This window comes from Drosophila takahashii, chromosome 2R (genome assembly GCF_030179915.1).
Source record: "Drosophila takahashii strain IR98-3 E-12201 chromosome 2R, DtakHiC1v2, whole genome shotgun sequence".
Classification (NCBI taxonomy): Eukaryota; Metazoa; Arthropoda; class Insecta; order Diptera; family Drosophilidae; genus Drosophila; species Drosophila takahashii.
This window is the reverse complement of record NC_091679.1, coordinates 40319076-40346273: the sequence shown is the minus strand read 5'-3', so window position 1 is coordinate 40346273 and position 27198 is coordinate 40319076. Positions and strand designations below refer to the sequence as shown.

The window sequence follows — 27198 nt, the reverse complement described above, 5'->3', positions numbered from 1 at the left end:
CTGACTCAAGCCCTGCCAACTATCGATAAGTGTGCTATCGATTAGGAGAGGCGCGAAATTTTAAGTTATTCTCAAGGTACAGTCAATGTAATTATTGATTTCTAAAAAATAAATTTTATTGAAATGAACCGTAGAAATGTTTCCTAAGTTTTGGTTATATTTCCCTGAACCGATTTAGATAAAGCCTCATAGGTGACATCGTATTGCAGCAGAAAGATGAAAAAATCAGCAGAGGCTACCAGCAACTATAAAGTAAATATTATAAAATTAAATTAAAAAACAAAGCTTAAGGATGCCAACTCACAGCTGTTAAGAACTTAAGATCCAGAACCATGACTCCACCCACCACATGCTGTCGTATATTCGTGCGCATTTGTAGAATAAAGTGGTTAATAGTCTCCTGAAGATCATTTCCTGTGCATGAGACTCCACTCAATAAGGTCAAACACTTGGATTGCTGAAAGGTTAAAGGTTTAATACTTACAAAATTAATTCTACGATATTTTACCTCATTTTGAATGTTCTGATTGAAGTACAGGATGCTGCATACTTTTCCCAAATGCATGGCCAACCAGACGATCATGTATAGCCACTTGGCCAAGTCGCCCATCGAGGGATTCTCAATGCCCTGATATACCAGAAACAATACCAAATTGAAGTTCAAAAAACAACCCACGAAGAGGAGTACAATGGAGTACTGGAAGGTACGATTAACCAATCTGGTAAAATTCGTTAGATCTGCGTGATGTAGGCGATATCTTTGGATCTCCGCCTTTCGAGGGTTTATTAAATGGTTTAACTCGCGATCTAGGTTTTCGGTTACCTTCCTCTGACGCCAAGCGATTCCTTGGAGCAGAAGATAGTACTGAACGAATGATAGACTGCTTATGATATTGGGCATCACATAGCTGTTAAGACTCAAGATCGATCTATATATCACACATTTCTGGCTCCAGATATCGAAGGCGAAGGCCAAACAGGTGAAAATCCACACCAATAACAGCTGCAGCCTAATAAACCTCTTGGTTCTCTGGCCATCAACGATATAGCCTCTTTCCAGATCGGATCTTACAATATCCTTTATGACCTTTGGAACCCAGTTCCTCCATTGCCAAGTGAGTAGCATAATGACAAATATATGAATCACATAGACTGCAGATTCAATGGCATTTAGATAACGATTCAGGGAAACCCTCTGTAAAGTGATGAGCACGAATTCCCAGTACGAAGCCAGAGCAAAGTTTCCATACCAAATTGTCATCCAAAGAAGATGGATCAATCGGTAGAATCTATTGGGGCAGCCGGGAAGAATGGTTATAGGTGCCGTATTCGCCAGAACCGAGATGAGTAGTAACCAATGAAGAGTCTTATGAAGCTGCTTGAGTCTTTCCACGTATTTTAGATGGTAAGTAGATGGTCTGCAAGGTTTACAAATTAGAGTTTTTAAGAAATAGCATTTTTAGTCCATTTCTTACCCTTCTTTTAACCAAGTTTTAGGTTTAGCCCGTTTCATTGGTGGTTTCTTCAAGCTCCACATGATGACTACTGGGGATTTATAATTTCTTACAACCATTTAGGCCGTCAAGTCCTTCAGCCTAATCATCAATCACTTGAAATATAATTAAACCCTTTTAATAAATTCTAATCATTAATTGAAACCCCTTCAGGATGGACAGTTCGTATTGGGAAAATCTCTTCTTAACCATAAATCGATTTTTTGGTGTATTCCCCAGTGGAAGAAGTGGAATCCTTCGATGGATCCACTCTCTTTGGTGCCTATTTCTGCTATTATACATCTGGATACTAAGCATTTGCAAGTGTATTGATTTTAAAGTGGAAATACCCACCATAGAAAAACTATTCTATTTGACGGAGTTTCCGGGAAACATGTCATCTACTGCCATTTTGGTTTACTATGCTATATCAAATAGTCCCTGTGCTCGTGAAGTGGAGTTGAAGATCCATCGCCTCATGAAAGGACTCGAAGGGAAAGCTATTCGTTGTATCTATAAGAAACATGGTCAGAGAACTTTTCATCTTATGGTGACGGTCTTAGTTTTCCATGGGTTGTGCACTCTGGTGGATATAGTCAACTATAACTTTGAGTTCTGCATTACTTTCTTCAGTAATTGTGTCTATAATCTGCCAGCTTTAATGATGAGTCTAGGGGTACTACAATATGCCCTCCCTGTACACTTGCTTAGACTTTTACTGGAACAGATGAGGATTTGCCTTGGGGAGCTAAAGTTACGACAAAGACCATCGATGGAAATAACCAAGTTGGATGCTCGATATGAGTCCGCTTTTGCAGCTCTAGTGGACGCAGGTGGAGGATCTACTGTACTTATCGAGGAGATGCGATCAACCTGCAATCTTATTGATCTAATCCACAAACAGTTGCTATCTAGATTTGGACTTTTTCTGCTTTTAAATATGATAAATTCTCTGGTCAGTTTGTGTGTAGAGCTCTACTTGATTTTTAACTTTTTCGAAAATCCACAATGGAAAGAGTCCATGTTGCTAATATATCGACTGCTTTGGTTGCTCCTGCATGGCGGACGTATTTGGTTTATCCTGGCGGTAAATGAGCAGATCCTGGAAGAGGTAATCAATATATTATTTAGATCGCAGCTTACTTTAACTTAATTACCAATTATAACCCCCAGAAATGTAAACTCTGTCAGCTGATCAATGAGTTGGAGGTGTGTAGCTCCCATCTGGAAAGGACCATTAATCGCTTTTTGCTGCAACTACAGACGAGTCTTGAGCAACCCCTGGTTGCCTGTGGAATCGTGACATTGGACACCCTTTCTTTGGGAGGGGTAAGTCCTCCCCTCAATTAACCCTTTTGTTACCACAATTAATGTTCGTCCTTTGTCCATCGACAGTTTATCGGCGTTCTAATGGCCATTGTCATATTCCTCATACAAATCGGCCTGGGGAATAAATCGCTAATGGGAGTTGCCCTCAACAGATCCAATTGGGTTTACATTTGAATGAAGGAAACCAAAATCGGGTAATGCAAAATGGGAATTACCCTAGGAATTCTGAAGGTTTATAGCTTAAATATAATACATTTGAAATAATATTTGTATTTTTATTGGGAAAAGTAATATGAGGGGTTTATTTGAGTAAATTACAATACTCGTTTAGCAAAATATTAAAGTCGAACAATTATTATTTTAACCCCTTAAAAATCTGTTAATCCCGTTTTTTTCAAGCAAAGAATACCGTAATATAATCAACATAGTTATATCATAACTTCTCAGTTGTATTGGAAGGGTATATTTTTGTTGTGGATATCCCATTGTTAATGGGTTCATGCGTCCATTTATCCCATACCTTTTAAAAACCAAAATAGGGAGATAAGTCAGCCCCATTTGAATAAAAGCCGTGGCAAACTACCTCTGATTTTCATTCCGTAAACAATGTCCAACCAACGATTGTGGCTCTGGTTTAGGGGTATTTCCGGCAGAATCCTTCGGGCACTGTTGACTTTCCTTTGGATGTTCTTGGCTGGCTGCGTAAGTTACTCCGGTCGTCTGCGGGATGTGGTGGCTCAGGCAGGAGCTGAAACGGGTCTTCTGGCCCTGAGTTTGTGTGTCAATCGGAGTATTCACCTATTGGAGCGCGTTTTCTGGCTATCGGTGGTCATAAGCAGTGTGATTGCAGCTCTGGTGCTCAGTCGATTTCAGCTGGAGAGGTATTTCAGCTCACCCACTGTTATATCCGTGGATCGGGATTATCGCGGCTGGAATGGATCCCTGCCGGCAGTCACTCTGTGCTACTACGACCACATCGATTCTTTCAAGGCCAATGAGTACATTCAGGAGGTAAAATATACATAAAAATACATAAACTCAGGAAACAAAATAGTTTCTAGCTAAAAGGTTGTTAGAAGTGAACATTTGTATTATTATATTCGTTTTCACTTATTAATTGCTATTATACCTACACCCAAAAAAAATCAATATGAAACGTAGATCGATTTTACATTGGTAGTATTAATTTTAAATTGATATGCGGCCAGGTAAATTTGATATGCTCGAAATGAGTATTTAATGTAAAACCGATATGCTTATTGCATAAACAGAAATTTACATGCACATATCGATTTTACGGTGACATGCTTTTTTTGTTTTTAAAGGTTTGGAATGTGTCCATTATTGACGAGGATTACTTTTACTTTATGGACTTTCTCTACGCGGTGGTGAATGCAACTGCTGGGAATTACGCGGAATTGGCCAAGTTTGCGGAGGACGAGCGCTTCGATCAAGTAGATCTCTACGAGATGATCCAGCGGGTGGATAGACCCTTCGAGCAGGTGATCAGTAGCTTCGACTCCGGATTCCAGGTTCATGTGCAGCGAGTGATGACGGAACGAGGATCCTGCTACGCCATTAATTCACCCATGTCCACGGTGCTGAGTGGACAGTGAGTGCTGATTATTATAAAAGCGATCCTATAATCCAGGATCCTCCTTTTCAGACCCGTTGCATATGAACTAATGCCACAACCTCTTTCCTGTCAGTATGGCAAACAGCAGTGCTACATTCGAATGGATCTGTATGAGAGCACCGGGGTGGTAAGTAATATTACACAATGGCCACCATTGAAGAGGAATAAATAGAATATGAAATCAACCTTTTAGCTAGACGTCCACTCGCCATTTGAGGTTTCGGCCACAGAGGCGAACATTGTGGCCCTGCACAAGTCCGACGAGATAACCGCCTCGTTCAAGGTGCTCGAAACGGTGTAAGTAGATCTAGAATCTAGAAATCCAGACCATAAAGAGATTGATTTATATGCTTTGCCAGGGCATCGAAAAATTTACACCAACTTAGTGTGGCGCAGCGCAAGTGTGTGTTCAACAACGAGGAGACATCCAACCTGAAGGTACGTGAATCTCTATGTAACCTTACCTTATCTGTAGATGCTGATTCTGTGGTATTGGAGCGATGCCCTGCGTTTCGGTTCGGCAAATAAACAAATTTCTCAAGTCAAATAAAAGAGCAGCATCTGATAAGACGTATCAGTGCAAGAAACTCAGAGGTTTCTCATAAACTCCCCTGCATGCTGGCTTAAAATTCATGAAAATAATATATTATAAGCTAAGCACGTGCTTGTTGTATTTATATTTGGTTTTTATCTTACATATTCACACCTACCATTTATATAAAAAATTTTCTATTATTATATTTTATTATAATACCTATTTATTATCAGTTTTTAATATTTCTTTACCTTTTTTTTTATCACATTTTTTATAATAAACAGATCTATAGCAAATCCCTATGTTTAGCTCGATGTCGAGCGGTAATGGCCTTGGAAATGTGCAACTGCGTGCCCTTCTTTTATCCTTATGTCGAAGGACCCAGTTGCAATCCCGCCGGATTCGAGTGTCTGCTGGACTTCAAGTGGCCCATTTGGGCTCTGCACATCTGCAAGTGCCCCTCAACCTGCACGGAAATCGAGTACACCATGCAGACGGTCAAGAAGAGTTCCTGGGGCGTTAAGAACAACGAGGAGGTGGCCAGCAGCGAGACAGCCACCTCCAGTTTCCGCTGGGATCTGATACCCCCAAAGGTCAGGATGCGACGGGATGTGGTATACAGTTTCGAGGATTTAGTGGGTGAGTTTTCTGAAGAGTTTTATTTGGATTATATCTTATTTAAAACTAAATATATCCCGATAAAAATTCATAGAAAAATATTAATACTTTAAAATTTTTGTATTTGATTTTGATTTTTAAAGATCAGATTCAAATCATATATTTAAAAAAATTGTCTATCAACTTTTGTTTAAATATTTTATAAAACTTTTGATATGATCTTAATAGAACTTTGACATTAAAATATTAACATCATAAATAAAATGATCTGATAAAATAATATGATATGATTATATGATATGATATGATAAAATAATCTTTAAAGATTAGGCTGATGTCTTCATATTATCATCATCATATTATTTAGTTTTCAGTCAAAATTTCTAAATTTAAAATAATATTTTTACTGAAATCCCTCCCTTACTCTCACTCCTTTCAGTATCCTTTGGAGGGGTCCTGGCTCTTTTCGTGGGCGTCAGCGTGATGGGTCTGGTGGAGATGGGTCATGTGCTCATCTACAACTTGCTGCTGGACATTTTCGCCCTCCGCCGCCTGGTTTTTGGCCGCCTGAGGCGCTGCTGGCGAAGAGACGACCACAAACCGGAGACGGACCACCTCAAAAGCCGACTGCACCACCACCGCCACGACGACGAGCGCCTCTCTTTGGCCGACACCGCTGAACTGCCTCCATTTGACTATGTGAATTGATAAGCGACAATTAGCTGGCAACCCAAATGCGGTCAAAAGTTTAATGTTACTGGGGGGGTTCGGAGGGTGATGGATCTGTTGGGGGTAGAAAACCATGTCACCGGCATCGGCGTTGCCCAGTTGCCGCTCAGTCTTCCACGCGAACAGTCGACTGTATTTGACCGCGCTTCCATTTCCCTGACAGATTTAAGGTTTCTCTCCCCCCGAAAGATCCCGGCCAGATATGCAAATACATTGTAGGCGGCGGACCCTCAGATAAGATAAGCCTGCTCTACGGGAGCGATAATAGTCAGAACTCGGAATTAAAAAGGTGACTGAACCCAGGCAGCTCTGTGATTGAAATGCAGGAATCCGGCAGTTCCTCGGGTCAGGCTGGTGGTCCTTCTTTGTGCCTCGAGTGGAAGCAGCTCAACTACTATGTGCCCGCCCAGGAGCAGAGCAACTATAGCTTCTGGAACGAGTGCCGCAAGAAGCGCGAGTTGTGCATCCTCCAAGACGGTGAGTCCAATGTTTGACTATGGGAATGGGACTGATTTGCGGTTCGATTCAATTCGATTTGCAGCCAGCGGGCACATGAAGACCGGCGACCTCATCGCCATCTTGGGCGGATCCGGTGCCGGTAAGACCACGTTGCTGGCGGCGATTTCGCAACGGCTGCGCGGTAACCTGACCGGGGATGTGGTTTTGAACGGCATGGCCATGGAACGGGATCAGATGACGCGCATCTCCAGCTTTCTGCCTCAGTTCGAGATCAATGTGAAGACGTTTACGGCCTACGAGCATCTCTACTTTATGGTGGGTCCTTTATAGATTTGTCAGACTACCTAATAAAATATTTCGGCAAGCGTAAATTGTTTAATAAACTATTTTATTTGAATTTTGGAGATCAATTTTTTTTTTTTTGTAAATATGGTTTTTCATATAATTTGAGCTAATTTAAATTCTTAATTTGATCTTATTACCATAATAATAACCCAAGAGTCATAAGTAGTTTATAGAAAGAAAAAAAAAAACAATTCTAAAAAACGATATCTCTACCTTAAAAATAATCCCATCTCAAAATCTTAAGATGGTAATGAAGTCTTTTTGGTTTCAATCCTTTTTTTCTACATTTCAAGAACAGTTCATCTCATTATTATTATTACCAGAATAATAACTCAAGAGTCATAAATAGTTAAAAAAAAACCTTTTCTTATAGAAAAGAAAAAAGAACAGTTCTCAAAAGCGATATCTCTATCTTAAAAGTGATCCCATCTCAAATTCTTAAGATAGAAATTAAGTGCTTTTGGTTTGCGGGTTAACGTTTCTCCCTTAAAAAGAAAATCGATCCTTTTTTTCTTTATTTCAAGGTCAGTTCATCCCAAAAATTGGGCTTTATTTTTAAGGAACGATTGTTCTCAAACTAGAAGAACAAAACACTTGATCTTTTTTTCGTTTTTATTTTTTCCTTATGTATTCATTTATAACTCTACCTTTCCTTCCCAGTCCCATTTCAAGATGCACCGTCGCACCACCAAATCAGAGAAACGACAAAGGGTGGCGGATCTCCTTTTGGCAGTGGGTTTACGAGATTCCGCCCACACCCGCATTCAGCAGTTGTCGGGCGGAGAGAGAAAGCGACTCAGTTTGGCCGAGGAGCTGATCACCGATCCCATATTCCTGTTCTGCGATGAACCCACCACTGGATTGGACAGCTTCAGTGCCTACTCGGTGATCAAAACCCTGAGGCACTTGTGCACGAGGCGGCGGATTGCCAAGCACTCCCTGAATCAGGTCTACGGCGAAGACTCCTTCGAGACGCCGAGTGGCGAGAGCAGTGCCAGTGGCAGTGGCAGTAAATCCATCGAAATGGAGGTGGTGGCAGAATCCCACGAGAGTCTTCTAAATGCAATGCGGGATCTGCCGGCGCTGGGAGTCCTGAGCAACAGTCCGAATGGAAGCCACAAGAAGGCGGCAATCTGCTCCATCCACCAGCCCACTTCGGATATCTTTGAGCTCTTCACCCACATTATCCTGATGGATGGAGGTAGGATAGTCTACCAGGGACGCACCGAACAGGCAGCCAAGTTCTTTACAGAGTGAGTCGGTTTTTACTTCCAAAGACTCATTATTAAAAAAACAAGAGAGAAAGCTATAGTCGGGTGCGCCGAATCAGCTAAAGGGAATCGATGGAGATGGATAGATTAAGCTTTGATCGAGCAGAACTTTTTAACAAATGGTCCGATTTGAAAAACTTCTTCTACATTTCGATAGGTATAAATAAACACAACCAAATTGCATTCATACCTCTCCGAAATCTTTAAAAATGTGGGCGCCAGGCCCATACTTTTGCAGGAATACAATATACATTTTTACTCTACAAGTAACGGGTATAAATATAATAATATTATTTTTTCAGCCTGGGATACGAACTCCCCCTGAATTGCAATCCCGCTGATTTCTACCTGAAAACCCTGGCCGATAAGGATGATAAGGAGAATGCTGGGGCTGTTCTCCGGGCGAAGTATGAACACGAGACGGATGGACTCTATAGCGGAAGCTGGCTACTAGCCCGAAATTACAGCGGGGATTACCTAAAACATGTGCAGAATTTGTAAGTACTAATGGGGATTATCAAAAGAACACCTAGTAAATTTTATCATACTTTTTTCAGTAAGAAAATACGCTGGGTATATCAGGTTTACCTGCTAATGGTGCGCTTCATGACCGAGGATTTGAGGAATATCAAGAGTGGCCTCATAGGCTTTGGATTTTTTATGGTAAGTGAACCTCCTCTATAGTTAAAGAATGTATGTATATTTTATGATCTCTACCTATAGATCACTGCCGTCACACTATCCCTCATGTACTCCGGAATTGGTGGTCTAACTCAGAGGACAGTACAGGATGTGGGCGGTTCCATATTTATGCTAAGCAATGAGGTTGGTTTCTTTTTAAAGTATTTTACATTCCATAATTATTATAACCTATCCCACTATAGATGATCTTCACGTTCAGTTATGGAGTGACGTATATTTTCCCCGCTGCTCTGCCCATTATAAGAAGAGAAGTTGGCGAGGGCACCTACAGTTTGTCCGCTTACTACGTGGCTTTGGTGCTCTCCTTCGTTCCGGTGGCCTTCTTTAAAGGATACGTCTTCCTGTCGGTGATCTATGCTTCCATCTACTACACGCGTGGCTTTCTCCTCTACTTGAGTATGGGCTTCCTGATGAGCTTATCCGCGGTGGCAGCCGTCGGCTATGGGGTCTTCCTCTCCAGCCTCTTCGAGTCGGATAAGATGGCCTCCGAGTGCGCGGCGCCCTTCGATCTGATCTTCTTGATTTTCGGAGGAACCTACATGAATGTGGATACGGTGCCTGGCCTGAAGTACTTCTCCCTCTTTTTCTACTCCAACGAGGCACTGATGTATAAATTCTGGATTGACATCGATAATATCGGTGAGTCTTTATCAATAAAAGATCAATTAATCTTTAAATACTAATAATACAATATTTATATTACGATTTCCAGACTGTCCCGTCAACGAGGATCATCCGTGCATCAAGACCGGCCTGGAGGTCCTTCAGCAGGGTTCTTATCGCACCGCCGACTACACCTACTGGCTGGATTGCTTCAGTCTCATGGTGGTGGCAGTCGTATTCCATATAGTCTCCTTTGGGCTAGTGAGACGATACATTCACCGCAGCGGTTACTATTGATTCGGGGGGGCGCTTTTATTATACTAATTTCAGTTTACACTCTTACAGAACTTGATTTCAGCTTAATTTCAGTTGTATCGAGTACACACGCGGTTTAGTTAGTTAAAATTTGTAATTTTTAAGCACAAACTCTTCTTAATACATCTAAACTTCAGTGGAAAATATTGCATTCATCAAACTTGAGTCGCATAAAATAAATCCCATATAGATCCTATATGCCGTTATTAAAAAAAAAAACTATAGTTCAATTTTAACTAAATTTGAGTTCAAGGTAAAGTCTTGGGCGAGTCTAGGGGAAGGCGATCTATAAGATCTATACAAGATGTATTTTACATATATACCTATTTATACGGTTGTCTGCCATTATATGTAAAGTGTTTTTGTTTTTTAAAGAGACCTGGCAGTTAAATAAATTAATCTAAAACAACCAAAAAATAATTGAAACAATAAACGGAGTTAATTTAATGCTTACGCTGGCAAAAGAGCATGGGGAAAATCTGGTTGCCTTGCCACCGTAAGCATTACTTATTTAAACAATGGTCCTTTTTAGCTCTACTGTTTTAGCAGTCAAAGGAAATCTGTCGCTTGGCCTTGCCTCCCGAGTTGTTGCTGTTTCCCACGGGCGGCATTTGGAACTTCCGGGCCGAGCCGTTACTTCCGCCGCCTCCAAAGTAGGGACTGATGTTCTGCTGGTCTTTGCCGGTGAAGTTCTTCTGCGCCGACCGCCGCAACTCGCAGTCCACGTTCTCGCGCAGCGCCAGTCCGCCCAGATTGCTCTTCGACGAGCTGTTCTGCAGCGTGGGATTCGGCCGAATGGGCTGCCGTTCCTTGCTGAACAGATCCTCCGAGATGCGGTCCACTATACTCGATTGCGTATCCGAGCAGTTGTTGGTCGGCAGGCTCATTTGACTCAGACCAAATGAATCGATGGAGTTTTCGCTGCCGAACATGTTGTGCAGGGATCGCACCGAACCGGCTGCTGCCGATCCTGCTGCGGATGTCTGAGAAAGCAGCAGCTTGCGCTGGGCAAACTCCTCGGGACCGATGTAGCCCGAAAGACGGGTGCTCGACAGCCGCTTGGCCTCGGTCTCCTGACTGCGCGCCTGCAGGTAAACGTCATCCGCGTTCTTGCCACCAATCACGCTAAAGGCAAACTTCTTGGCCAGTCTGTAGGAAATATAGAGTTTAAATAAAACGTATAATATAAATATTCGGACACCAAACTCACCTTAGCAACGTTTCGCTATTGCTGGACGAGTGACCCAGGTAGAATTCCTGGAAAATGCGCTTCACAATGCGCGTTAGGTCGGCCGCATGCTGACGGAAATGCTCGTGCTTCGGTGTAATTTTCCTCTCCTGCAGCGCCTGTGACACGGCCCAAAGCAGTTTCTGTGGCAATAAACATAATAAGTTATGACTTTTATAGTGAACAAATCTTAGGGGTTGAAACTAGAGCCCTGCATGAAGGGATTAAATTGATTATTTTGAATTTTTTGTTTTAAATGAATGAATTAATTAGAATTTTGAGTTTAATAGTATTGAATGAATTTGAATTTTGAGTTTAATAGAATTGAATGAATGGCATGAATTCCGAAATAATTCAAACGACCATTTCTTTTAAAGAAGAAAGGGCCATAATTTTGTGATTAAATCTGCCTGAATTTTAGTTTCTAAGTAGTTAACATTGAGTTTTTAAAAAATGTGGCAAATTCAAAAAATTCATAAAAATTATTCATTCAATTCGAAATGAATTAGGAAAACATTTAATTTATTTCACATAGAATTGAATTAAACAAATCAGAAATTTCATGATAAAACAAAAATTGAATGATTCACGCATTACTTCATGAGGCAGTTGAGTTTTGGAATCTTAAATTATTAAAATATGTAGAATATTGTAATTTAATGGTAAATGGGCTAATTTTAAACTTTAAGGGCCGTTTTCTTGTCCGCCTGTTAAATTTAAAGTACGGTTAAACCCATGAAATTGTATGAAAAATCGCAGTTTAACCTTCCTTTAAATTTAACAGACGGACGAGAAAACGGCCCTAAATAAAGATAAAGACGTTAAAATTTACCTTTCGCTGGTTATCCGTCATACTGCTGTTCGGAGTGGCGCTCATTTCCGATTGCGCTCGCTGCAGTTTACTCGCCAGAGGCGTACCGCTTGCAAACGAGGTGGAGTTCACCAGGTTGCTACTGCTGCCGCTGAGCCCAAGACTGAGCCGCGATTGGCCAGCGGTAGCAGTGGTTTGCTGCGCCAACTTTAGCTGAACACCCGCCGTGGAGGAACCAGCTCCAATGCAGAAGCTCTGACTCTTGATCTTCAGAGCGCGAGGCGTCAGCCCACTGGGCCCACTGCTCTCGGCCCGGAAGAGCTTGCTGCTCTGGCTAGCCATGTCAGCGGAGTCCTCGTCGTCGCAGGCGTTCCTCTTTCGCTTCAGCAGCGATTCCAGCTGATTACTAGTGCCCTGATGATCGGGCGAAAAGAGGGCCCGCTTCGATCGCTCCACGCGATTCGCAATCTCCGGCTTAAAGAGCGGCTTGGGCGGCATAAGTTGCTGCTGTTGCTGGAGCGTCTTGGCCGGGCTTTGGAATAGGGCACGCTTGGAGGTCTCCCTCGAAGGTCCTGGCTTGATGAGATCGGTGCGATAGAGATGCTTACGGGCAGATGAAGATGGCGTCTTGCGGGCTATTGAAAAAGCAACAATTAATTTCGAACTTCACTCGCTTATCTTATCAAACAACTCACTTTTCTTCTTGCTGCCCGGCGTCTTTCGTTTGGGCGTGGCCTTTCGCTTATTTCGCGCTTTTCTGTAATTGAAATGCATACAATTTATTTTGTGTTTGGAACTAGTAATCAATAGACATCGGATTTTAGGTGAAATGGTTTTTTTTTACGTTTTAAAGCCACATTTGATTGGTTAACATTTTTTTACAAAAACCTCAATTATAACTTAACAAACAAAATTTGTAATCAATCAAATGTGGCTTTAAATCGTATTTGAAAAAATCGATTTCACCTAAAATCCAATGTCTAGTAATCATTAAGGTTACTTACTTCTTATCCAGCACTATTTGTGGTCCAATTGAGCTGTTGAGCTTCTGTGAATTAGTGGCCAGATTTGCAGAGGAAAATATGGCACGGCGCTTGGCCAGGTGACTTAGGCGATTGCCAGGCGATTGGGTTAGCATTCTGTGGGAAAAAGTGTTTAATAAGTAATCTGAACTCTAGTTAATCCAGTTAACTACTCACTTCATACGCATGTTACGCTTTTTGGCGCTCGAGGGGGATCGAACGTAGGAAGTGGCGGTTTCCACGCCCACATATCGATCCACCACGGACATGCTGAGGTATTCATTTTGTTCGGCAGCCTTGTTTAGATTGTAGCTATAAAATAAAAATAATTAATTGAATTTAACTAACATAAATCCAAAGTTTAAGGGGCTTACCTTAGTCCATGATGTCTCACTCCCAGCACCTCCCGCCAGCCCATATTTTGAGCCTCCGAGAGACTGTGAGTGGGTCGAAACAACGAGGTTGATTCGCTAATGCCACTATCCTCAATTGTGGGCGTTGAAGCGGGCGCATCTTTAGACAAAAAGTTCAGTACATTCGCCTTCATGCCGAGCACCATTTTGATGACATCCACATCGGGTGTGGTCACCGTGGGCGGCGGACGGACGCCCTGCAGACAGCGCCGTATCCGCCGATAGAGTTCCCGCTCTCGCCGGCAGTTCTCCAAGAAATGCGAACGCGGATCATTGGCATTTAGCTGGGTGGCCGAGAGGTCCATTGTCTGCTCGTCCACGAAGCTGGATTCGGTGGGCGCGTTCAGCGAGCAGCGGGCGCGCACATCGCTGGTGCACTGCGACTCCTCCAGGACCTCAGGGAGATCCTCCAGCCTCGTGGCGCGTTCCTTTTCCAACTGCTCATCGTTCTCCGCATCCTCGTCGCTGTCGGCAAAGAGATCGGGCGATCGTTCGTTGTTGAACTTCTGCAGCGAGGTTTCCAGAACGTTGGAGGGTCGTGGGGGATTTGGATTGGAGGTTCCTGGCTGCTCCTCTGGTCTCGCAGTCAGACTTTTGATTTTGCCATCGAAGGAGAGGCTGCCCGTTGTCGTGGTGGAAGTTATGGCCACCGAAACGGCCATGTCCACGGCATTGCAGCTGTTCTCCTCGATGAGGGTGTCGTAGAACCGGGGAAAGACGATCTTTCCCGGCGAGGGGCGACGGACGGCAGGCGGGGGAGGCTCCACCTCGGGCAGCTTGAGGTTCTGCAGCTGGGAGCCATACAAACGCTTGTTCACCTGGCCATATGGACTGTCGCCGAAGCCAAGGAACTGGGATTCCTGGCTGCCTGGCTTTTGGTTGGGTGGCGTTGGGGTTTCGCTAGTCAGTGGTTTTGGTTTCATCAGATACGGCAGATTCATGTGCTCCTCGTCAGATATTTGGCCCTCATTGTTTTCACTGAGCGAAGACTGTAATTTATAGGGAATTTAAGTACTTTTACCTTGTTAAGTAAGCAATTAATCTTACCCCGCTTCCTGTGGAAGGCTCCGATTCGTAGCTGTTGTTTATTTTATTCCTAATCGAGTTGCTGGTGGCCATTCTTTGAATAAAAATAGATTTTTTGTTGTAGTTTATAGCCTCTGGTTATTTTCGGCACGCGGCATTTTTGTACAGGCTCGCTGAAGTTTTGGGGGCTCTATTTGCACTGCGGGCCCCTCAAAAACCGAAAAAACGAAAGCGAAAGTACACAAGGGCTCGAGTGACGATGATTTTCTTATCTCAGGCGCCTAATCAATCTGGATGAAAGTGCATTTACCTTTTGGAAATGTGGCACTTTTCCCCAGGTCGTGGGAAAACTAAGCCGCCCAAGCGAAAAACGCGCGTAGAAACGCAAGTTTTGCGGGCATTTATTGTTGTTGTTTCGCACAATCCGAGCTCCAGCTAAATGTCCAGTTGTACGCGCGACCCTTAAGTACTTAATTCATCTTAACTTTTGACTTAAAAGCACCTTTAATAAGTTAATTTAGTCGTAAAACACTGTTGTTAAATTTGTATCTCTGCACGAACATCTGCCCGATTTTGGCGGTGGTACTAACGCGTCTGGGAAATGCCCATAGTGATGGGCGATAGTTTTGTCACCAAGCGGTGATCACGGTCGTGATTTTTGATATGTTTCAAATATTTTGTATGTTTATTAAATTTGTGCACTACTTGCTTTAAAAAATATGTTCAATTAATTAACACAATTAAACAAATTATATTTTTCAAGACAAAATAAATTGTTACACTCGGGACTTTAAAAAAAGCATAAAAAACTATTATTTGTATTCGATAGTTGATTCTTTGGCTTTACCTTTACATTTAAAAAAAATGTAAGGAGTAATTTATTTATATATTTTAAAAGTAATAATGCTTAAAAAATGAATTCTCTTTTCTATAGTTTTTCTCATTCGATAGTTTCTGTACCGCGACGCTTTGATTGCCGAACTATCGGAGCTACCACCGCAACTATCGTCTCTAGGGTCAGCCCTGGTAATCAGCTGTCTGCATATAACATCGCACAATAACAACAAGCGTTTAAATTTATTAAATCTTTTATCTTTGCTGGCTGCCTGCGCGCTTTTAAACGTAGCGCCCGTTTTGAAAATCCCCACCGAGTGCGATAAATTCAGTTGTGACCCAGAGACTGTACGCTGCGGGCCGTTAAAAGGCTTTAATTATCGCTTTTCAGTTAGTGGCCCTATTTGCCAACAGCAACAAAAACAAAAACCGAGCCAATAACACATCATCTCTTATCCATTCTACGGACAACGTCACTCAACCCAACGAAAGCGATGCGATTAACCCGCTAATCTCGGCGAAGATGCGCGGAATCGAGGGCAAAGTGGTTGTTCTAGGCTCGCGAGGTAAGAATACCCGCCCTGACCTCAGTATAAATGCCTCTTTGGGACCCATTCACAAAGGCCCGATGATCCGTAAAATGCAAGTAATTCCTGCAATTGCCCAGTGATAAGAATAATACGCGGGTTGAGCCGATAAGCCGCAGCCTTGAACTGCACTGCCCCCAATTGGGAAGACGAGTCTGCAATCTGGACTCTGGAATCGGGTTGATGGTGGAGAAAGGCTTAAAAGACAAAGTGTCTGGTTGAGTTGCAGCTTATCTCGCCTGAATTCTTCATGACTGACGAAATCTACACAAATTTAGAAAAATCTATAAACAATTTTGTTTTTACAGAATACTAGGCTTTTTCAAAACCTAAAATTTGGTACAATCCCAATTTCGAAATTCCAACCATATTAGCAGTTATGCATTTAATAGATCTAATATTTTTGAGATCTTTAGAGAAAATATTTGTTTTTCTGTTTTAAAAATGTTCTAATATTTTTAAAAAGTATATTTTAAAGACTTCCCATTTTTAATATATAATTTCCTAATTATAATCAATAACAAAAGCTTTTTCCAGTGTAATAGCCTGTTGAATAGCAATGAAAATATTTAAGTTTGCCACAAGGTCAAGCTAAGTTTACCTAGACGCCTATGTAGCTTATATATAAATTTCAGTCTACATATGCGCTTGATTTTCGCCAAACAAAGGCCTGCATTGATAAAAAAGGCGGTACTTTCCTCAAGATATAAAAATATGTTCTTCCCCATTATCATTGGGTGATTCAGTGCATATGTAAACTGCAGCTATAGGTACAGATTCAATGTCCGATCAGTCATAAGGGGGGCTTTTCTGAACCGCAAAAGTGTGTTCAAAACAAAGACTCTCGTGGTCGGTGCGCGATTTCCTTATCAGTGTTTACCACCTTCTCTAAATATGCTGCGTCTCCAATTTTTTTGTTTATTTTACTTACTTTGCCATGATTAATCAGTGGTCAATTAATGCGTGCGCCATGGCGCGTTCACTGAATTCAAGCTGATAAGCTGCAAGGTGTTATATTTGAAACAAAATAGAGCTCACGGGTACACAGGGAAATAAAGTTGTTAGTTTGTAAAATTAATGGGAAACTTTTGTGTTGTATAATACATATTTTATTATATTTTTATTATTTCAAGTTGAGCTGTTAATAATGGAAATTCTAGTAACAGAGAAATATAGTTTTTGATTTGTAAAATTAATGGGAAACTTTTGTGTTGTATAATACAACTTTTATTATATTTTTATTATTTCAAGTCAAGCTGTTAATAATGGAAATTTTAGACATATTTTTCACAGCTAAAATTTAATTATCATATTTTGAAAATTAAAACAAAGAAGTATTATAAGTATTTTTTAAATATTTAGTTAAAACTTTATGTCTGATTTATTAAAATAAATAAATGTTAATAGATATATTTATGAATTTCAAACGCTTACTAATCTAATTTTAATCCGTAAGGTTACAAAGGACAAAAAGATCTAAAAAATTAGGTTATACAAATTTATTAATTTATTTTTTTAATTTATTGACCAACGTTTTTTTCTACTCTAGGTGTGGGCAAAACGCGTTTGGTCATCAGGTACATAAAGAACACCTTGCACAGGAGCGAGAGCGAGGTGCCGACGATAGCTGTGTCCTTCTTCACGTGCAACATCATCCTGGACGAGGTCAAAATTAAATTGCAAGTGCGTATCCAGCAGTAACCAGTGGCCACTAGCCAGCATATGTATCAGTGCACCCAACTCTTTTGGGGGGCAAACGCAAATGGAATTGCCTCGTAAAAAAGCCGAAGCCAAAGGCAAAGCCAAAGGAATTTGCCACTGGCCCACGCCCACTAATCCTATTTGCCGGCTTGGCTGCCGGGAACGCTAATCTGGGTTTATTCTGCCACTGGCTGCGCCACGCGGATCCTGTTTTTGTCCTCCGCCGCCTTCGCCTCCGCCCCACTGTTTCGGTCACTTTATTTGTTTTTTTATTTTGCAATTTCTGCGTCCGCTGCACTTTGTGTGTTATTCGCTCTTTTTTTTTAGCGCGCTTTCTATTTTTTTTATAGTTTATTGATAAGCTAAACGAGAGCGGGAGCAGCTTCCCATATTGCGAAAGGGTTACCCACCCACTTGGCCCTGGCTGCCATATTTACTCTTGGGTGATTTCGATTTTATACGCAGCCATATAACAATGGCCACTACAATAACAGGACGCGTACTGTTCAACGCCGGTCTATTTTTACCCTAACAGGATTTATGGCATCTATAGGTTGTATAGATTTTTTGAGGTTCCAAAGAAACTGTGTGAAAAAAATTTTTAAATAATCTAGTCTATGTATAAAAGAACGTAATGCACATTTACTATTTTAGTTTATAACAATTAGGAAAGGTGTTAACTTCCTTTTTTATTAATACAAAAATGTAACGAATTAAAGAAGCTTGTATCATTAAGAAAGCTTTTCTAAAGCGTTTCCTTTAATGTATGCCAAATGAAATAAGAAGCAGGTCAGATTTGTTTTCTCCCCGGTTGACCTTTATCCCTACCCCAGATTGAGTTTCGCCAGACCAGCAGAAATAGTCGTCGTCTGAGCACAATAAGTATGAATACATAATAGGATATAGTTTTCGGATTCCGCTTGTTAGTTTCGCATGCGGGGCTCTTTGTTTCTTTTGTGAGATTTTGTGTGCTTCGATTTAGTTTCGCCAATGAACATGTCGTTGCCCCAAAATTTTTATGAAGCGCATAAAGCGGAGAGTCCCCTCGAAAAGACCTGAAGAATATGATTGTTATTGCTGTGGGAAAAGGCGACCATAAAGAACCGCAATTGCAGAATAAGCGCTGAATGACTCAATTAAAGTTCAAGTGTAAGCGAACGAACTCTAACCACTGGTCACTTGCTCTTCTATTTTGTAGATCTGGGACACAGCTGGCCAGGAGCGCTATCGGGCGGTGGCGCCCATGTATTATAGGAACGCCAATGCTGCCATTCTGGTCTTCGATCTGACGCAATACAAGACCTTCACGGAGATCAAGTCGTGGATACAGGAGCTGCATCGCAATGTCCAGGATCCGATGATACTGACGCTGGTGGGGAATAAGATGGATATGCAGCAGCAGCGAGCTGTTTCGCGGGAGGAGGCTTTCGTGTTTGCCACCTCCATTGGGGCCACCTACTTTGAGACCTCCACGGAAACGGATCAGGGACTGGAGCAGGTCTTTATCTCCACGGCCCAGGGATTGGTTCGCCTGGCGGACGAGGGCAAGAGCCCCTCGCTGCGTTCCTTTGAGTCGAGTGATTCGCTGGCCTACACCAACACCAACACTGCCTTCAGCCACACGGTGGCCGCCTTGGCCAGAAGTCCGGGTAACGCCGCCTTCCGTCTGCCCTACGTGGATATTGGCCTGGCCGTGGAGGGCGAGGACGTGAAGACCAATGGCGTGGGACGGCTGGAGACGGCGCCCTGGAGCATCGAGCACATTGCCCTCGGCGAGGTGGAGCGGCCCAGCTGGTGCTGCTACTAAGATCTACACATTTACGATCCCTAGGATCCAATATCTGTGAAAGAACCAATGTGATGTCAACAGAACCAGACTGTAGTTCGAATACCGGCCTAAAAAGCCAACCAGCATCGTTTAAGCAATGAACCAACCCAACTCTAGATATGCAAAGACCAAAACCAGCCGACACAAAAGCAAGAAGCTATGTATTAATACACTGATTAGGCTAGATCCACACGATCCACTCGATCCACTGACAAGGCGCTGGGATAATCCGCTTCATCGTAATCTTAACTCTAGATCCTAAGTGTAAACAGCAATTGCCGCGTGCATATTATGACTTTATATATTTCTGTGTCTCGCTCTAAGCCCATTTGACTTACCAATCATAAGATTAACTCACACACAAGAACAGGGAACAACACGAACACTCACAACAACACTCATTCACGAAACACCAATTCATGTACAAAGCATTTTATACTGCATGCATATAGTAAATATAAATGTAATAATGTATTCAAAGGGCGCTTTGTCATTTCGGGGGTTTGCCACGCCCCCAGTGGCGAATCATCGGGGCTAACGGCCAATGCAAGTGCATTAACTTGGCCATTAACGCGGCAACTTAACGTGTAATTGGAATTTAATGCCCTCATAACAATGCCAAGGGTTACAATTGTATTGGCTTCGCCGCTCCTAATGCTTTAGCATTAAGTTCGCCCCCAGAAGCGTGACCTGGTATTTTTATTAACCCTTGTGCGGCACTCTGGGGGGTCTAAGATGAACGTGCGATTCGGATTTGAACGGAAAATTCCTTAATGAAAGGTTTCTTATGGGGTAAATTCAAAGGCTGTTATAACCCAGATTATGATTGATATATTCTATTCCTATTCAGAGTTCCCTTCTATTTGAACAATTAAAGTTTTAAACTGAAATCTCAGAAAATTAAATAATTTAACACGAAATGGCTTCTCTAAAATAAAATCACCGAATGTGAACATCAAAACCATATGACAGTCTAATTGATATAAAATCAATAAACGCCCCCAGCTGCCCAAGCAAATATACCGAATCCAATAATAGAATCTATATGCCCCCAAACTCCGGAAACTCTGGGAATTGATTGCCCATCGGAAGGTTAAATTGAATGGGTAAATGTGGTCGTCAGTTGGCCAAGTGAAAGTGGAGAAAAGTCAGAAAAGGCTGGCAAGTTCATAAAGCACCGAAAGAAAGCAACTTTGGCGATTAGCTAATATACATAACTTATGGTCAGTTGAATTCTTATGTATAAATAATATGTGAAATTTAGCGTGAGATGCCGGCAACGAAAAAAAACAGAAGCCGGCGACAAAAGACACCGAAACTCATTCAAGTGTCATCAGCGCGTTTAGGATCCTGAATCCTGGATCCCGTTCCTATATAGCCAGCTGGACTTCCTTGGGGAATCGGGCATCAGGACATAGGTTGTGGTTCAGTCAGCCCATTGATTTACCATTAGGGAGTGGCAAATGAGTTGGCTCCTCTGTATCTGTGTGTGGGTGCACTCAACCGGAAGCGATGCTCACACACGCAGAGCGCTAGACTGTGTGTGTGTGTGTGCGTGTAAGGATGCCTGGGAGAAATATCCTTGACTTACACCTACACACGCACAACGTTCAACATACCTCAACATCTTGACTCCTTGCTAATGGTGTTTAGACGGTTTAATGATGTAGAAATGCATCAATGTAATCAAGGTAAGACGGGAGCACAAGGACCAGATTTATCTATATATATATATGTATAAGTATATATCTGTACACATTGTTCAAGTGGACCACCGCCTGCAGGCCTTTGGCCACACAATTTCGGTCTGTGTGCAGTTGGGTTAACCAAAGACTCTGTTGTCCGTACAAATTGCTCACTTCACTCAGGTGCCTGTCATTCCATCTAATAGGTTCAATGTGCAAAATTATCCATTAGCATTCTCTGACTTTGATTGCTACCTTCCAACTTTCACCTTTCACCTTAAATCCTGCCAAAAGTAGGGGCTAAATTATATCACTGACTTCTTCGGGTGTTCATGGAATATGAAAGTGGGCCTGATTGAATCTTCTCGAATTTCCATTGAGAATTTCCACCTTGTTATTTAATTGAAGTATTTTATTACATGCCTAATTAATCAAATCACCCATAAAATAAGTGCATTATATTAAACAGCTTCGAAATTCGATTAAATTAATATTTAACGAATATTTATTTAAATTACTAAATTAGATATTAAAAACTACGGATTTATTACATTTACAAAGAAAAATTATTTATGCAAAATAATAGACAATAAATAATAAACAAGTCTGCAATAAATAAACAAGCCCTAACATTTTTTAATAATAAATAATTACCTACTTATTACAAATTATTTTTTAATAAATTAAGGTTTTTTCTGAAACAACTTTTATCATTTCGTTTTCAAAATATATTTGATTAATTTTAATTCAAATTTTAATTAAATTTTTAATTAGGATGTAAAATTGTGGTATTTGAATCCAGAATTTCTAATTGCCTTATTTTCTAAACTACATTATTCGAAGTGTATTTTTGGCATATCCAATCTATTATCTATATATGTACATTTTTTTTCGATCCACTGCATGTATTTTTAAGTCCCCGACTTACTAACCGTTGACAATTTGATCCCAATTTATAAATGCAGATTTATGTTTGTTTTTAATTCCGCACATACATATGCAGTTAGTTAGGCGTCAATTGCCGATTTCAAAGGGGCGGGAAAGCAGCAGAGAGCCATATTTTTATATGGACCATGCATATAAATCGAATTACACGTCCTGCTGGCATATTTACGACCCTATCCATACATATATATACATATATTTTGTCGGCAAGCGTTAGAATGTCAAATCTACTAAAGTTCTCAATGCCACATAAATTGCTCGCACATCAGTGCTGCCATCGCTTAGCTTGAAAAACAGGACAGATAAGCCACAAAAAACAGGGAAAAAAAGGACAAAAAATTAAAAAAAAAGGACAAAAAAAAGGACAAAAGTAAATGCGCCTCCATTTTTCTGTTTTTACCAATGGGTTATATATTTACTTAGTATAAATGGATTTTAAATAAAATTCAATTATGTAATGATCTACTGCTCCCGACTCACAACCTTCTTTGTTTGATCATTTTACCATGGTAAATTTTTGTGCGTATACGTAATAATCTAAAATTATTAAAATAATAAAAGCATTTCAAGTAACTATATTGGTAATACAAAAAAATTTAATCTGCGTCAAACCCGAATAAGAGTCGTTGAAATTTTTTTCTGACAAAAAAGAAGAGAGTAAAAATTGAGAAATTTTTAAAGTGTTTTCCTCTTTTTTTTGCTACAGAAAAAATTGTACCATAAAGAAAATCCATCGACTGCTTTACGTCTCTTTAATAATTTGTAAAAAAAAATTATTTTTTAAGAGCCGAACTATAAAAATGATGGTTAGAAAGACATTTTAGCATATAAAAACAGGTTTATACACTTTCGACTAGCAAAAATAACACTCAAAACCTTATTTTTGAAAAAAGGACAGATTTCCGGATAGGGGATGTTTGAAATTTTTTCCGGATAAAGCCGTTAAAAAAAGGACAGATCTGTCCGGAAAAAGGACAAAATGGCAGCACTGTCGCACATACACACAAATCAAGTATGCAAACGAAGGAGCGTTTGTGGGACTGTGTGTGTCTGTATTTGTATCTGTATCTGTGTGTGAGGTGTGTGCGCTCCCCTTTGTTCCTTCGTCCTTTCATCCTGCATCCTGCATATCCGCTGCCATCGAATTTTGAATATTTATCAAGCTCCTCGGCTCGGGGCCTCAGTACGTTCACGCTTTTCTGATGCATACTTTATGGCGCAATGGCGCCCATTGCGACAGTGTGGGTGAGTATCTGTGTGAGTGGCAACTAGTTGGCATTGTTAGAGATTCAGAGCTGAACTTCCACTGACCTGCACAGCACATACATCATGTGCATGCGGCATTTAAGCACTTGAACACGGGTAAAACAAGCATATTTAATTCGAGTGGAGAAACTGAATTTTAAAATAATTTTAATCACGCTTTTATTTAATTTATGGCTTAGCTATTTTAAACATTTACAGTAAATACATTAAAAAATTATGAAATGATATAAATTATTAATAAATAATATTAAAATAAAAACATTTAATTTATTATTTTATTTTTAAGATTTAAATGCCAATAAAAATGGCAGAAAATTGTGTGAGAGTGATTGAAATTTAATAAATAAAGTTTAGATAATTTAAATTTCGGACAATCTCTTTTCACTTAAGTTTTAAAATGATTTTTAAATATTTCTTACTTCCTGTGTATTTTGGCATTAACAATTTATTCAGCCACAATTGTCGCCGAGTCCCAACAAATTGATTTTCCCCACAACATTATTCGCATTATCGCTTATTTTGTTTAGCAATTGCGGATCAAGATAACCCCAAATCGAATTTTCAGCACTCGAAATCAAAGTGCTTTTCCGGAGGAAATTTGTTTTGTTTCCGTTCTCTACGTATATTTGCTAAATTAAATTCCGCTTGAATTTGAGCACACAAAGTAGTATGAAGCATTTGCCAGCAAAAAAAAGGGTGAATGTCATGTTGTCAATTAATTAAGCTAACAGGAAAGCAGGAAACCAATTGCCAATAGCGAATGGCAATTCCAGGGACTTACAGCCAGTGTTAAAGGCAAACAGACAAGGCGAATTTATTCCTGGAAATTCCTTAAATGCCAAGATGTCGGGCTGACTTGAAAGTTGGTCGCCAGCCAGATGCTGAAAGCAATGCAGCGACATGGAAAATACCACAGCGGCGAATGCACAGACACGCAGGATGCAGGATGCCAGAACGAGAGCGAAGGACGAAGGACGAGCGCTGGCGAAGATGGGGATACGAAGCTTCTGGGGCTGAAGATGATGGCGCTGCGGGCAAGTCGTTTGAGTGGAGTGTCCTCGTCTACGTCCCAAGCTCAAATCCCGAATGCATAGACAGCTGCTGTTTCTTTTGCTCTCGCTCAAGTTCACTGAACAAAAATGAAAGATTTACATATGTATTTTTAAAGAACGATTTTTTAATATTTTTCATTTGAATAACTGGGTTATTCCTTAGCTAAAGTCAGTGAATCTCCGAGAGAGAGAAATCGGCAAAATTATATTATTTAACATGGTATGGTAAAAACAATATGCGTATAAGTACCAGAAATTTTTCACACACATATCGATTTGATCCTGGCATGTTTTTATTTGTGTCAAGCCTGAAATATAAGACTTGGTAATTATTTTTGTAAGAGGACAAAACTATATTATCTTAGTAATACAAAAATATATTATTTTTCATCCTTCAAAATGGTTTTGAAAAATTTTTTAAATTATGTAAAAAAGGGATTAGAAATAAGCTCTTTAAAATGTTTAAATTTTTGTACTACGTAGTAAAAAAAGTTGACCTGAAAAACAGGTACTTTATTAAAACCTTGATTAAATCTTAAAAATGGTATGGTTATTTATAGATATCCTTTTATGTAGAAACAAATAACACTAGTCTCTCAAGAATCTATAAATATTAAATCATGTTTACATTATCATACATAATACACTTTATTTTTCAGTGGTGTTTGTGCAAAAGGCAATCCCAGCCGAGGGAAAGAAAGTAGCTTGGGGATGGAGTGGGTATATAGCTTAGACCGAGGCACGACAAGGCAATCCAAATGCAATTTAGTGTCATTTTAATTGAGCTGCCCGGCCAATGTCTTCGGTCTCTAAACGTATTACCCCGAAAAAACTATTCTCCAACTTAAAATTCCCCCAGAGTTATTTATGGCGAAAAAGCTCAACCATGGGGTCACATAAAAAAAAAATTTCAATACTACTTAATTTAATAAGTGCCACAAAAGTGCAATTCAAATGCAATTGTTTGGTCATAAATTTGCCACAAATCCGCAAAGTACAAAATTTCAATCGAAGAAGAGTATTTGGCTGCGGTAGTCTTAGGATTCCATAAATAATGAAAGATAATTTACCAAATGGAGTTCCTGTTTTCTTTTTGGGAATTTTCCTAGCTTAAATTGAGTTGGGTGCGACGGTCGCGGGTTAGTCACAAGTCTATTTATCATAATTTGCCTGCAAATTACTTTTTGCCCCACACAGATGATGTTGTTGCCAACTCATGTTGCCAATTTGGAGTTTCAGGTAGCTTGGCTGAAAGGAGAAAGCGCGCCAAGCAAATATGGCAGCCATTAAAGAGATAAAGCCACGGCACGCATATAAATGTACAGCCCCCACAACCCCTAGGATCCCAGGATCCCCATCTCGCATTTTGTGGCCGTGTGGGTGGCATCAGGCATAGGGCTTAAGGACACAATTTGTCTAGACAAACTCCAGCTTGGTTTTGTTTTTCCATATTTTTTTGCTTTTCCCATATCTATGCTCTATCTATACCCTGAAATCATTAGCATAGCAGCTTGAATTTCGGGCTAACAAGAAAACGGAAAGAAAAATATAAAATATTTTCTAGCGTAGGATACATGATTGTATGTTTTATGGAAAAAATTTCATTATTGAACGAAAAATTCAATTATTGCTCTTTTTTTAATTTGTATACAAGTTTCCTGTGTTTTTTGGATCCAGGAATTTTTACTAAACGTAATAAAGTTAAATAAAAAATAGTGTAGAATAACAAATAAATATTCAATGCATGCTATAACAGAAATACTTTTGCACAATAATTTTAAACTTAATTATAAAATGAAGCCAAATCACATTGTCGAGTACAGATTTCCAAGAGTGAAATTTGCAAATTGAATTATGTTTAATTGGTCAGATATGCGTATGCATTTATATAGATTCTGCCTGTTGATTTTGCGGTTGTCCAATTAGTGAAATGTGTATTTTCGAAAGAGTATCAATTGATTGCCGAATAAAATCGGGATAATTTCCGTGCTCTTTGTCTATTTCCACCATATTATTTCTCCACCATTCGGTGAGCTGTCATAGAAATTGTGAGATGTCACTCTGGCACCATGAGTGTGAGCCATTTTTCTGGTACTGTGTGATGCCAACACTTTTCCATTGTGTGAAATGTACACCAAAAAAATAATCGATAGCTTTGATGGATTACTTACAGAAGTTTTCAGGATTTTATATTCAAAATATTTTTCAAAAGAAACAAATAAAATTCCTACCTTAGTTTTAAATTTTTGCATATTAAAATAAATGCATGAAACCAGTTCATATTCTATTTTTAATATTTATCCGAATAAATTTCTTGTGTGTGTACTCTTTAACTTTTTAAGGGCCAAGGACATTCAATGGAGGCCTCTTGGAATTTTCGAGTTCGCTGATTTTGCGCCGCACATCATTTGTCTGCTGACTGGGCAGCCATGAATCTGCATTTATTTTTGGGGGCCAGCATTTCAACTCGCTTTCTTACTTTGCCTCTGGGGAGCCATGTGTGCATGAATATAATTTCGGGTTATGGCCCGTAGAGCTGTGCGGCGTATTGGTGAACATGGAGGAGCTATTAAAAGCTCCACAAAGAGCCCATCTCAACCCCAAATAATATCCTGGTACCTTGGCCGACGTCTTTGTCTTCGGACTTAATGTTAATCCTGTGAGTGGGCAACGGAGGATTGGGCCTGGGCACGAAGGACTCCATCTGCTGGTCAGTGGGCGGTGCTGACGTTTGACATTGACTGGCTGATAATATAAATATCATT

The 27198-nt window shown here is 40.4% G+C and overlaps 6 protein-coding genes across 6 annotated transcripts; 4 read left to right on the top strand and 2 right to left on the bottom strand.

Moving 5' to 3' along the window:
- Positions 1-143: 143 nt before the first annotated feature.
- Positions 144-3506, bottom strand: Gr59f (Gustatory receptor 59f). Its single transcript, XM_017143233.3, has 5 exons — positions 3406-3506; positions 1476-1609; positions 509-1418; positions 305-457; positions 144-245 (listed from the first exon to the last, which is right to left on the bottom strand). Exons 2-5 carry the CDS (start codon positions 1571-1573, stop codon positions 144-146), a joined length of 1263 nt encoding a protein of 420 aa, XP_016998722.3. The 5' UTR covers positions 1574-1609; positions 3406-3506.
- On the top strand, positions 1669-3192 carry Gr59e (Gustatory receptor 59e). Its single transcript, XM_017143239.3, has 3 exons — positions 1669-2604; positions 2667-2822; positions 2889-3192. Exons 1-3 carry the CDS (start codon positions 1669-1671, stop codon positions 2994-2996), a joined length of 1200 nt encoding a protein of 399 aa, XP_016998728.2. The 3' UTR covers positions 2997-3192.
- ppk3 (pickpocket 3) lies at positions 3429-6323 on the top strand. Its single transcript, XM_017143238.3, has 7 exons — positions 3429-3833; positions 4148-4434; positions 4489-4585; positions 4652-4755; positions 4818-4896; positions 5278-5632; positions 6051-6323. Exons 1-7 carry the CDS (start codon positions 3429-3431, stop codon positions 6317-6319), a joined length of 1596 nt encoding a protein of 531 aa, XP_016998727.2. The 3' UTR covers positions 6320-6323.
- Positions 6324-6659: 336 nt separating this feature from the next.
- bw (brown) lies at positions 6660-10315 on the top strand. Its single transcript, XM_017143232.3, has 8 exons — positions 6660-6817; positions 6882-7114; positions 7805-8397; positions 8718-8912; positions 8973-9078; positions 9139-9240; positions 9300-9756; positions 9830-10315. Exons 1-8 carry the CDS (start codon positions 6661-6663, stop codon positions 10015-10017), a joined length of 2031 nt encoding a protein of 676 aa, XP_016998721.2. The 5' UTR covers position 6660; the 3' UTR covers positions 10018-10315.
- On the bottom strand, positions 10008-15120 carry mi (minus). Its single transcript, XM_017143231.3, has 9 exons — positions 14846-15120; positions 14557-14629; positions 13471-14498; positions 13274-13408; positions 13079-13213; positions 12770-12831; positions 12096-12709; positions 11246-11406; positions 10008-11184 (listed from the first exon to the last, which is right to left on the bottom strand). The coding sequence occupies exons 2-9, from the start codon at positions 14626-14628 to the stop codon at positions 10578-10580; spliced, it is 2814 nt and encodes a 937-aa protein (XP_016998720.2). The 5' UTR covers position 14629; positions 14846-15120; the 3' UTR covers positions 10008-10577.
- A 444-nt stretch (positions 15121-15564) lies between these two features.
- Positions 15565-19959, top strand: RabX1 (RAS oncogene family member RabX1). Its single transcript, XM_017143318.3, has 3 exons — positions 15565-15935; positions 17506-17639; positions 18856-19959. Exons 1-3 carry the CDS (start codon positions 15893-15895, stop codon positions 19462-19464), a joined length of 786 nt encoding a protein of 261 aa, XP_016998807.1. The 5' UTR covers positions 15565-15892; the 3' UTR covers positions 19465-19959.
- Positions 19960-27198: the final 7239 nt, after the last annotated feature.

What these genes read in the sequence shown, in the direction of transcription:
- Gr59f (XM_017143233.3), bottom strand. Translation starts at nt 1,573, where the DNA reads ATGGTTGTAAGAAATTATAAATCCCCAGTAGTCATCATGTGGAGCTTG. An exon ending in AAAACTTGGTTAAAAGAAGG is followed by an intron (nt 1,419 to 1,475) that starts GTAAGAAATGGA and finishes TAAACCTTGCAG; the next exon opens with ACCATCTACTTACCATCTAA. An exon ending in ATCTTAAGTTCTTAACAGCT is followed by an intron (nt 246 to 304) that starts GTGAGTTGGCAT and finishes TTTACTTTATAG; the next exon opens with TTGCTGGTAGCCTCTGCTGA.
- Gr59e (XM_017143239.3), top strand. Translation starts at nt 1,669, where the DNA reads ATGGACAGTTCGTATTGGGAAAATCTCTTCTTAACCATAAATCGATTT. An exon ending in ATGAGCAGATCCTGGAAGAG is followed by an intron (nt 2,605 to 2,666) that starts GTAATCAATATA and finishes TATAACCCCCAG; the next exon opens with AAATGTAAACTCTGTCAGCT. An exon ending in ACACCCTTTCTTTGGGAGGG is followed by an intron (nt 2,823 to 2,888) that starts GTAAGTCCTCCC and finishes GTCCATCGACAG; the next exon opens with TTTATCGGCGTTCTAATGGC.
- ppk3 (XM_017143238.3), top strand. Translation starts at nt 3,429, where the DNA reads ATGTCCAACCAACGATTGTGGCTCTGGTTTAGGGGTATTTCCGGCAGA. An exon ending in TGTATGAGAGCACCGGGGTG is followed by an intron (nt 4,586 to 4,651) that starts GTAAGTAATATT and finishes TCAACCTTTTAG; the next exon opens with CTAGACGTCCACTCGCCATT. An exon ending in AGGAGACATCCAACCTGAAG is followed by an intron (nt 4,897 to 5,277) that starts GTACGTGAATCT and finishes TATAATAAACAG; the next exon opens with ATCTATAGCAAATCCCTATG.
- bw (XM_017143232.3), top strand. Translation starts at nt 6,661, where the DNA reads ATGCAGGAATCCGGCAGTTCCTCGGGTCAGGCTGGTGGTCCTTCTTTG. An exon ending in GTTGTGCATCCTCCAAGACG is followed by an intron (nt 6,818 to 6,881) that starts GTGAGTCCAATG and finishes TTCGATTTGCAG; the next exon opens with CCAGCGGGCACATGAAGACC. An exon ending in TAGGCTTTGGATTTTTTATG is followed by an intron (nt 9,079 to 9,138) that starts GTAAGTGAACCT and finishes CTCTACCTATAG; the next exon opens with ATCACTGCCGTCACACTATC.
- mi (XM_017143231.3), bottom strand. Translation starts at nt 14,628, where the DNA reads ATGGCCACCAGCAACTCGATTAGGAATAAAATAAACAACAGCTACGAA. An exon ending in GCCGGGCAGCAAGAAGAAAA is followed by an intron (nt 12,710 to 12,769) that starts GTGAGTTGTTTG and finishes CTTTTTCAATAG; the next exon opens with CCCGCAAGACGCCATCTTCA. An exon ending in AATAGCGAAACGTTGCTAAG is followed by an intron (nt 11,185 to 11,245) that starts GTGAGTTTGGTG and finishes TATTTCCTACAG; the next exon opens with ACTGGCCAAGAAGTTTGCCT.
- RabX1 (XM_017143318.3), top strand. Translation starts at nt 15,893, where the DNA reads ATGCGCGGAATCGAGGGCAAAGTGGTTGTTCTAGGCTCGCGAG. An exon ending in GGTTGTTCTAGGCTCGCGAG is followed by an intron (nt 15,936 to 17,505) that starts GTAAGAATACCC and finishes TTTCTACTCTAG; the next exon opens with GTGTGGGCAAAACGCGTTTG. An exon ending in AGGTCAAAATTAAATTGCAA is followed by an intron (nt 17,640 to 18,855) that starts GTGCGTATCCAG and finishes TCTATTTTGTAG; the next exon opens with ATCTGGGACACAGCTGGCCA.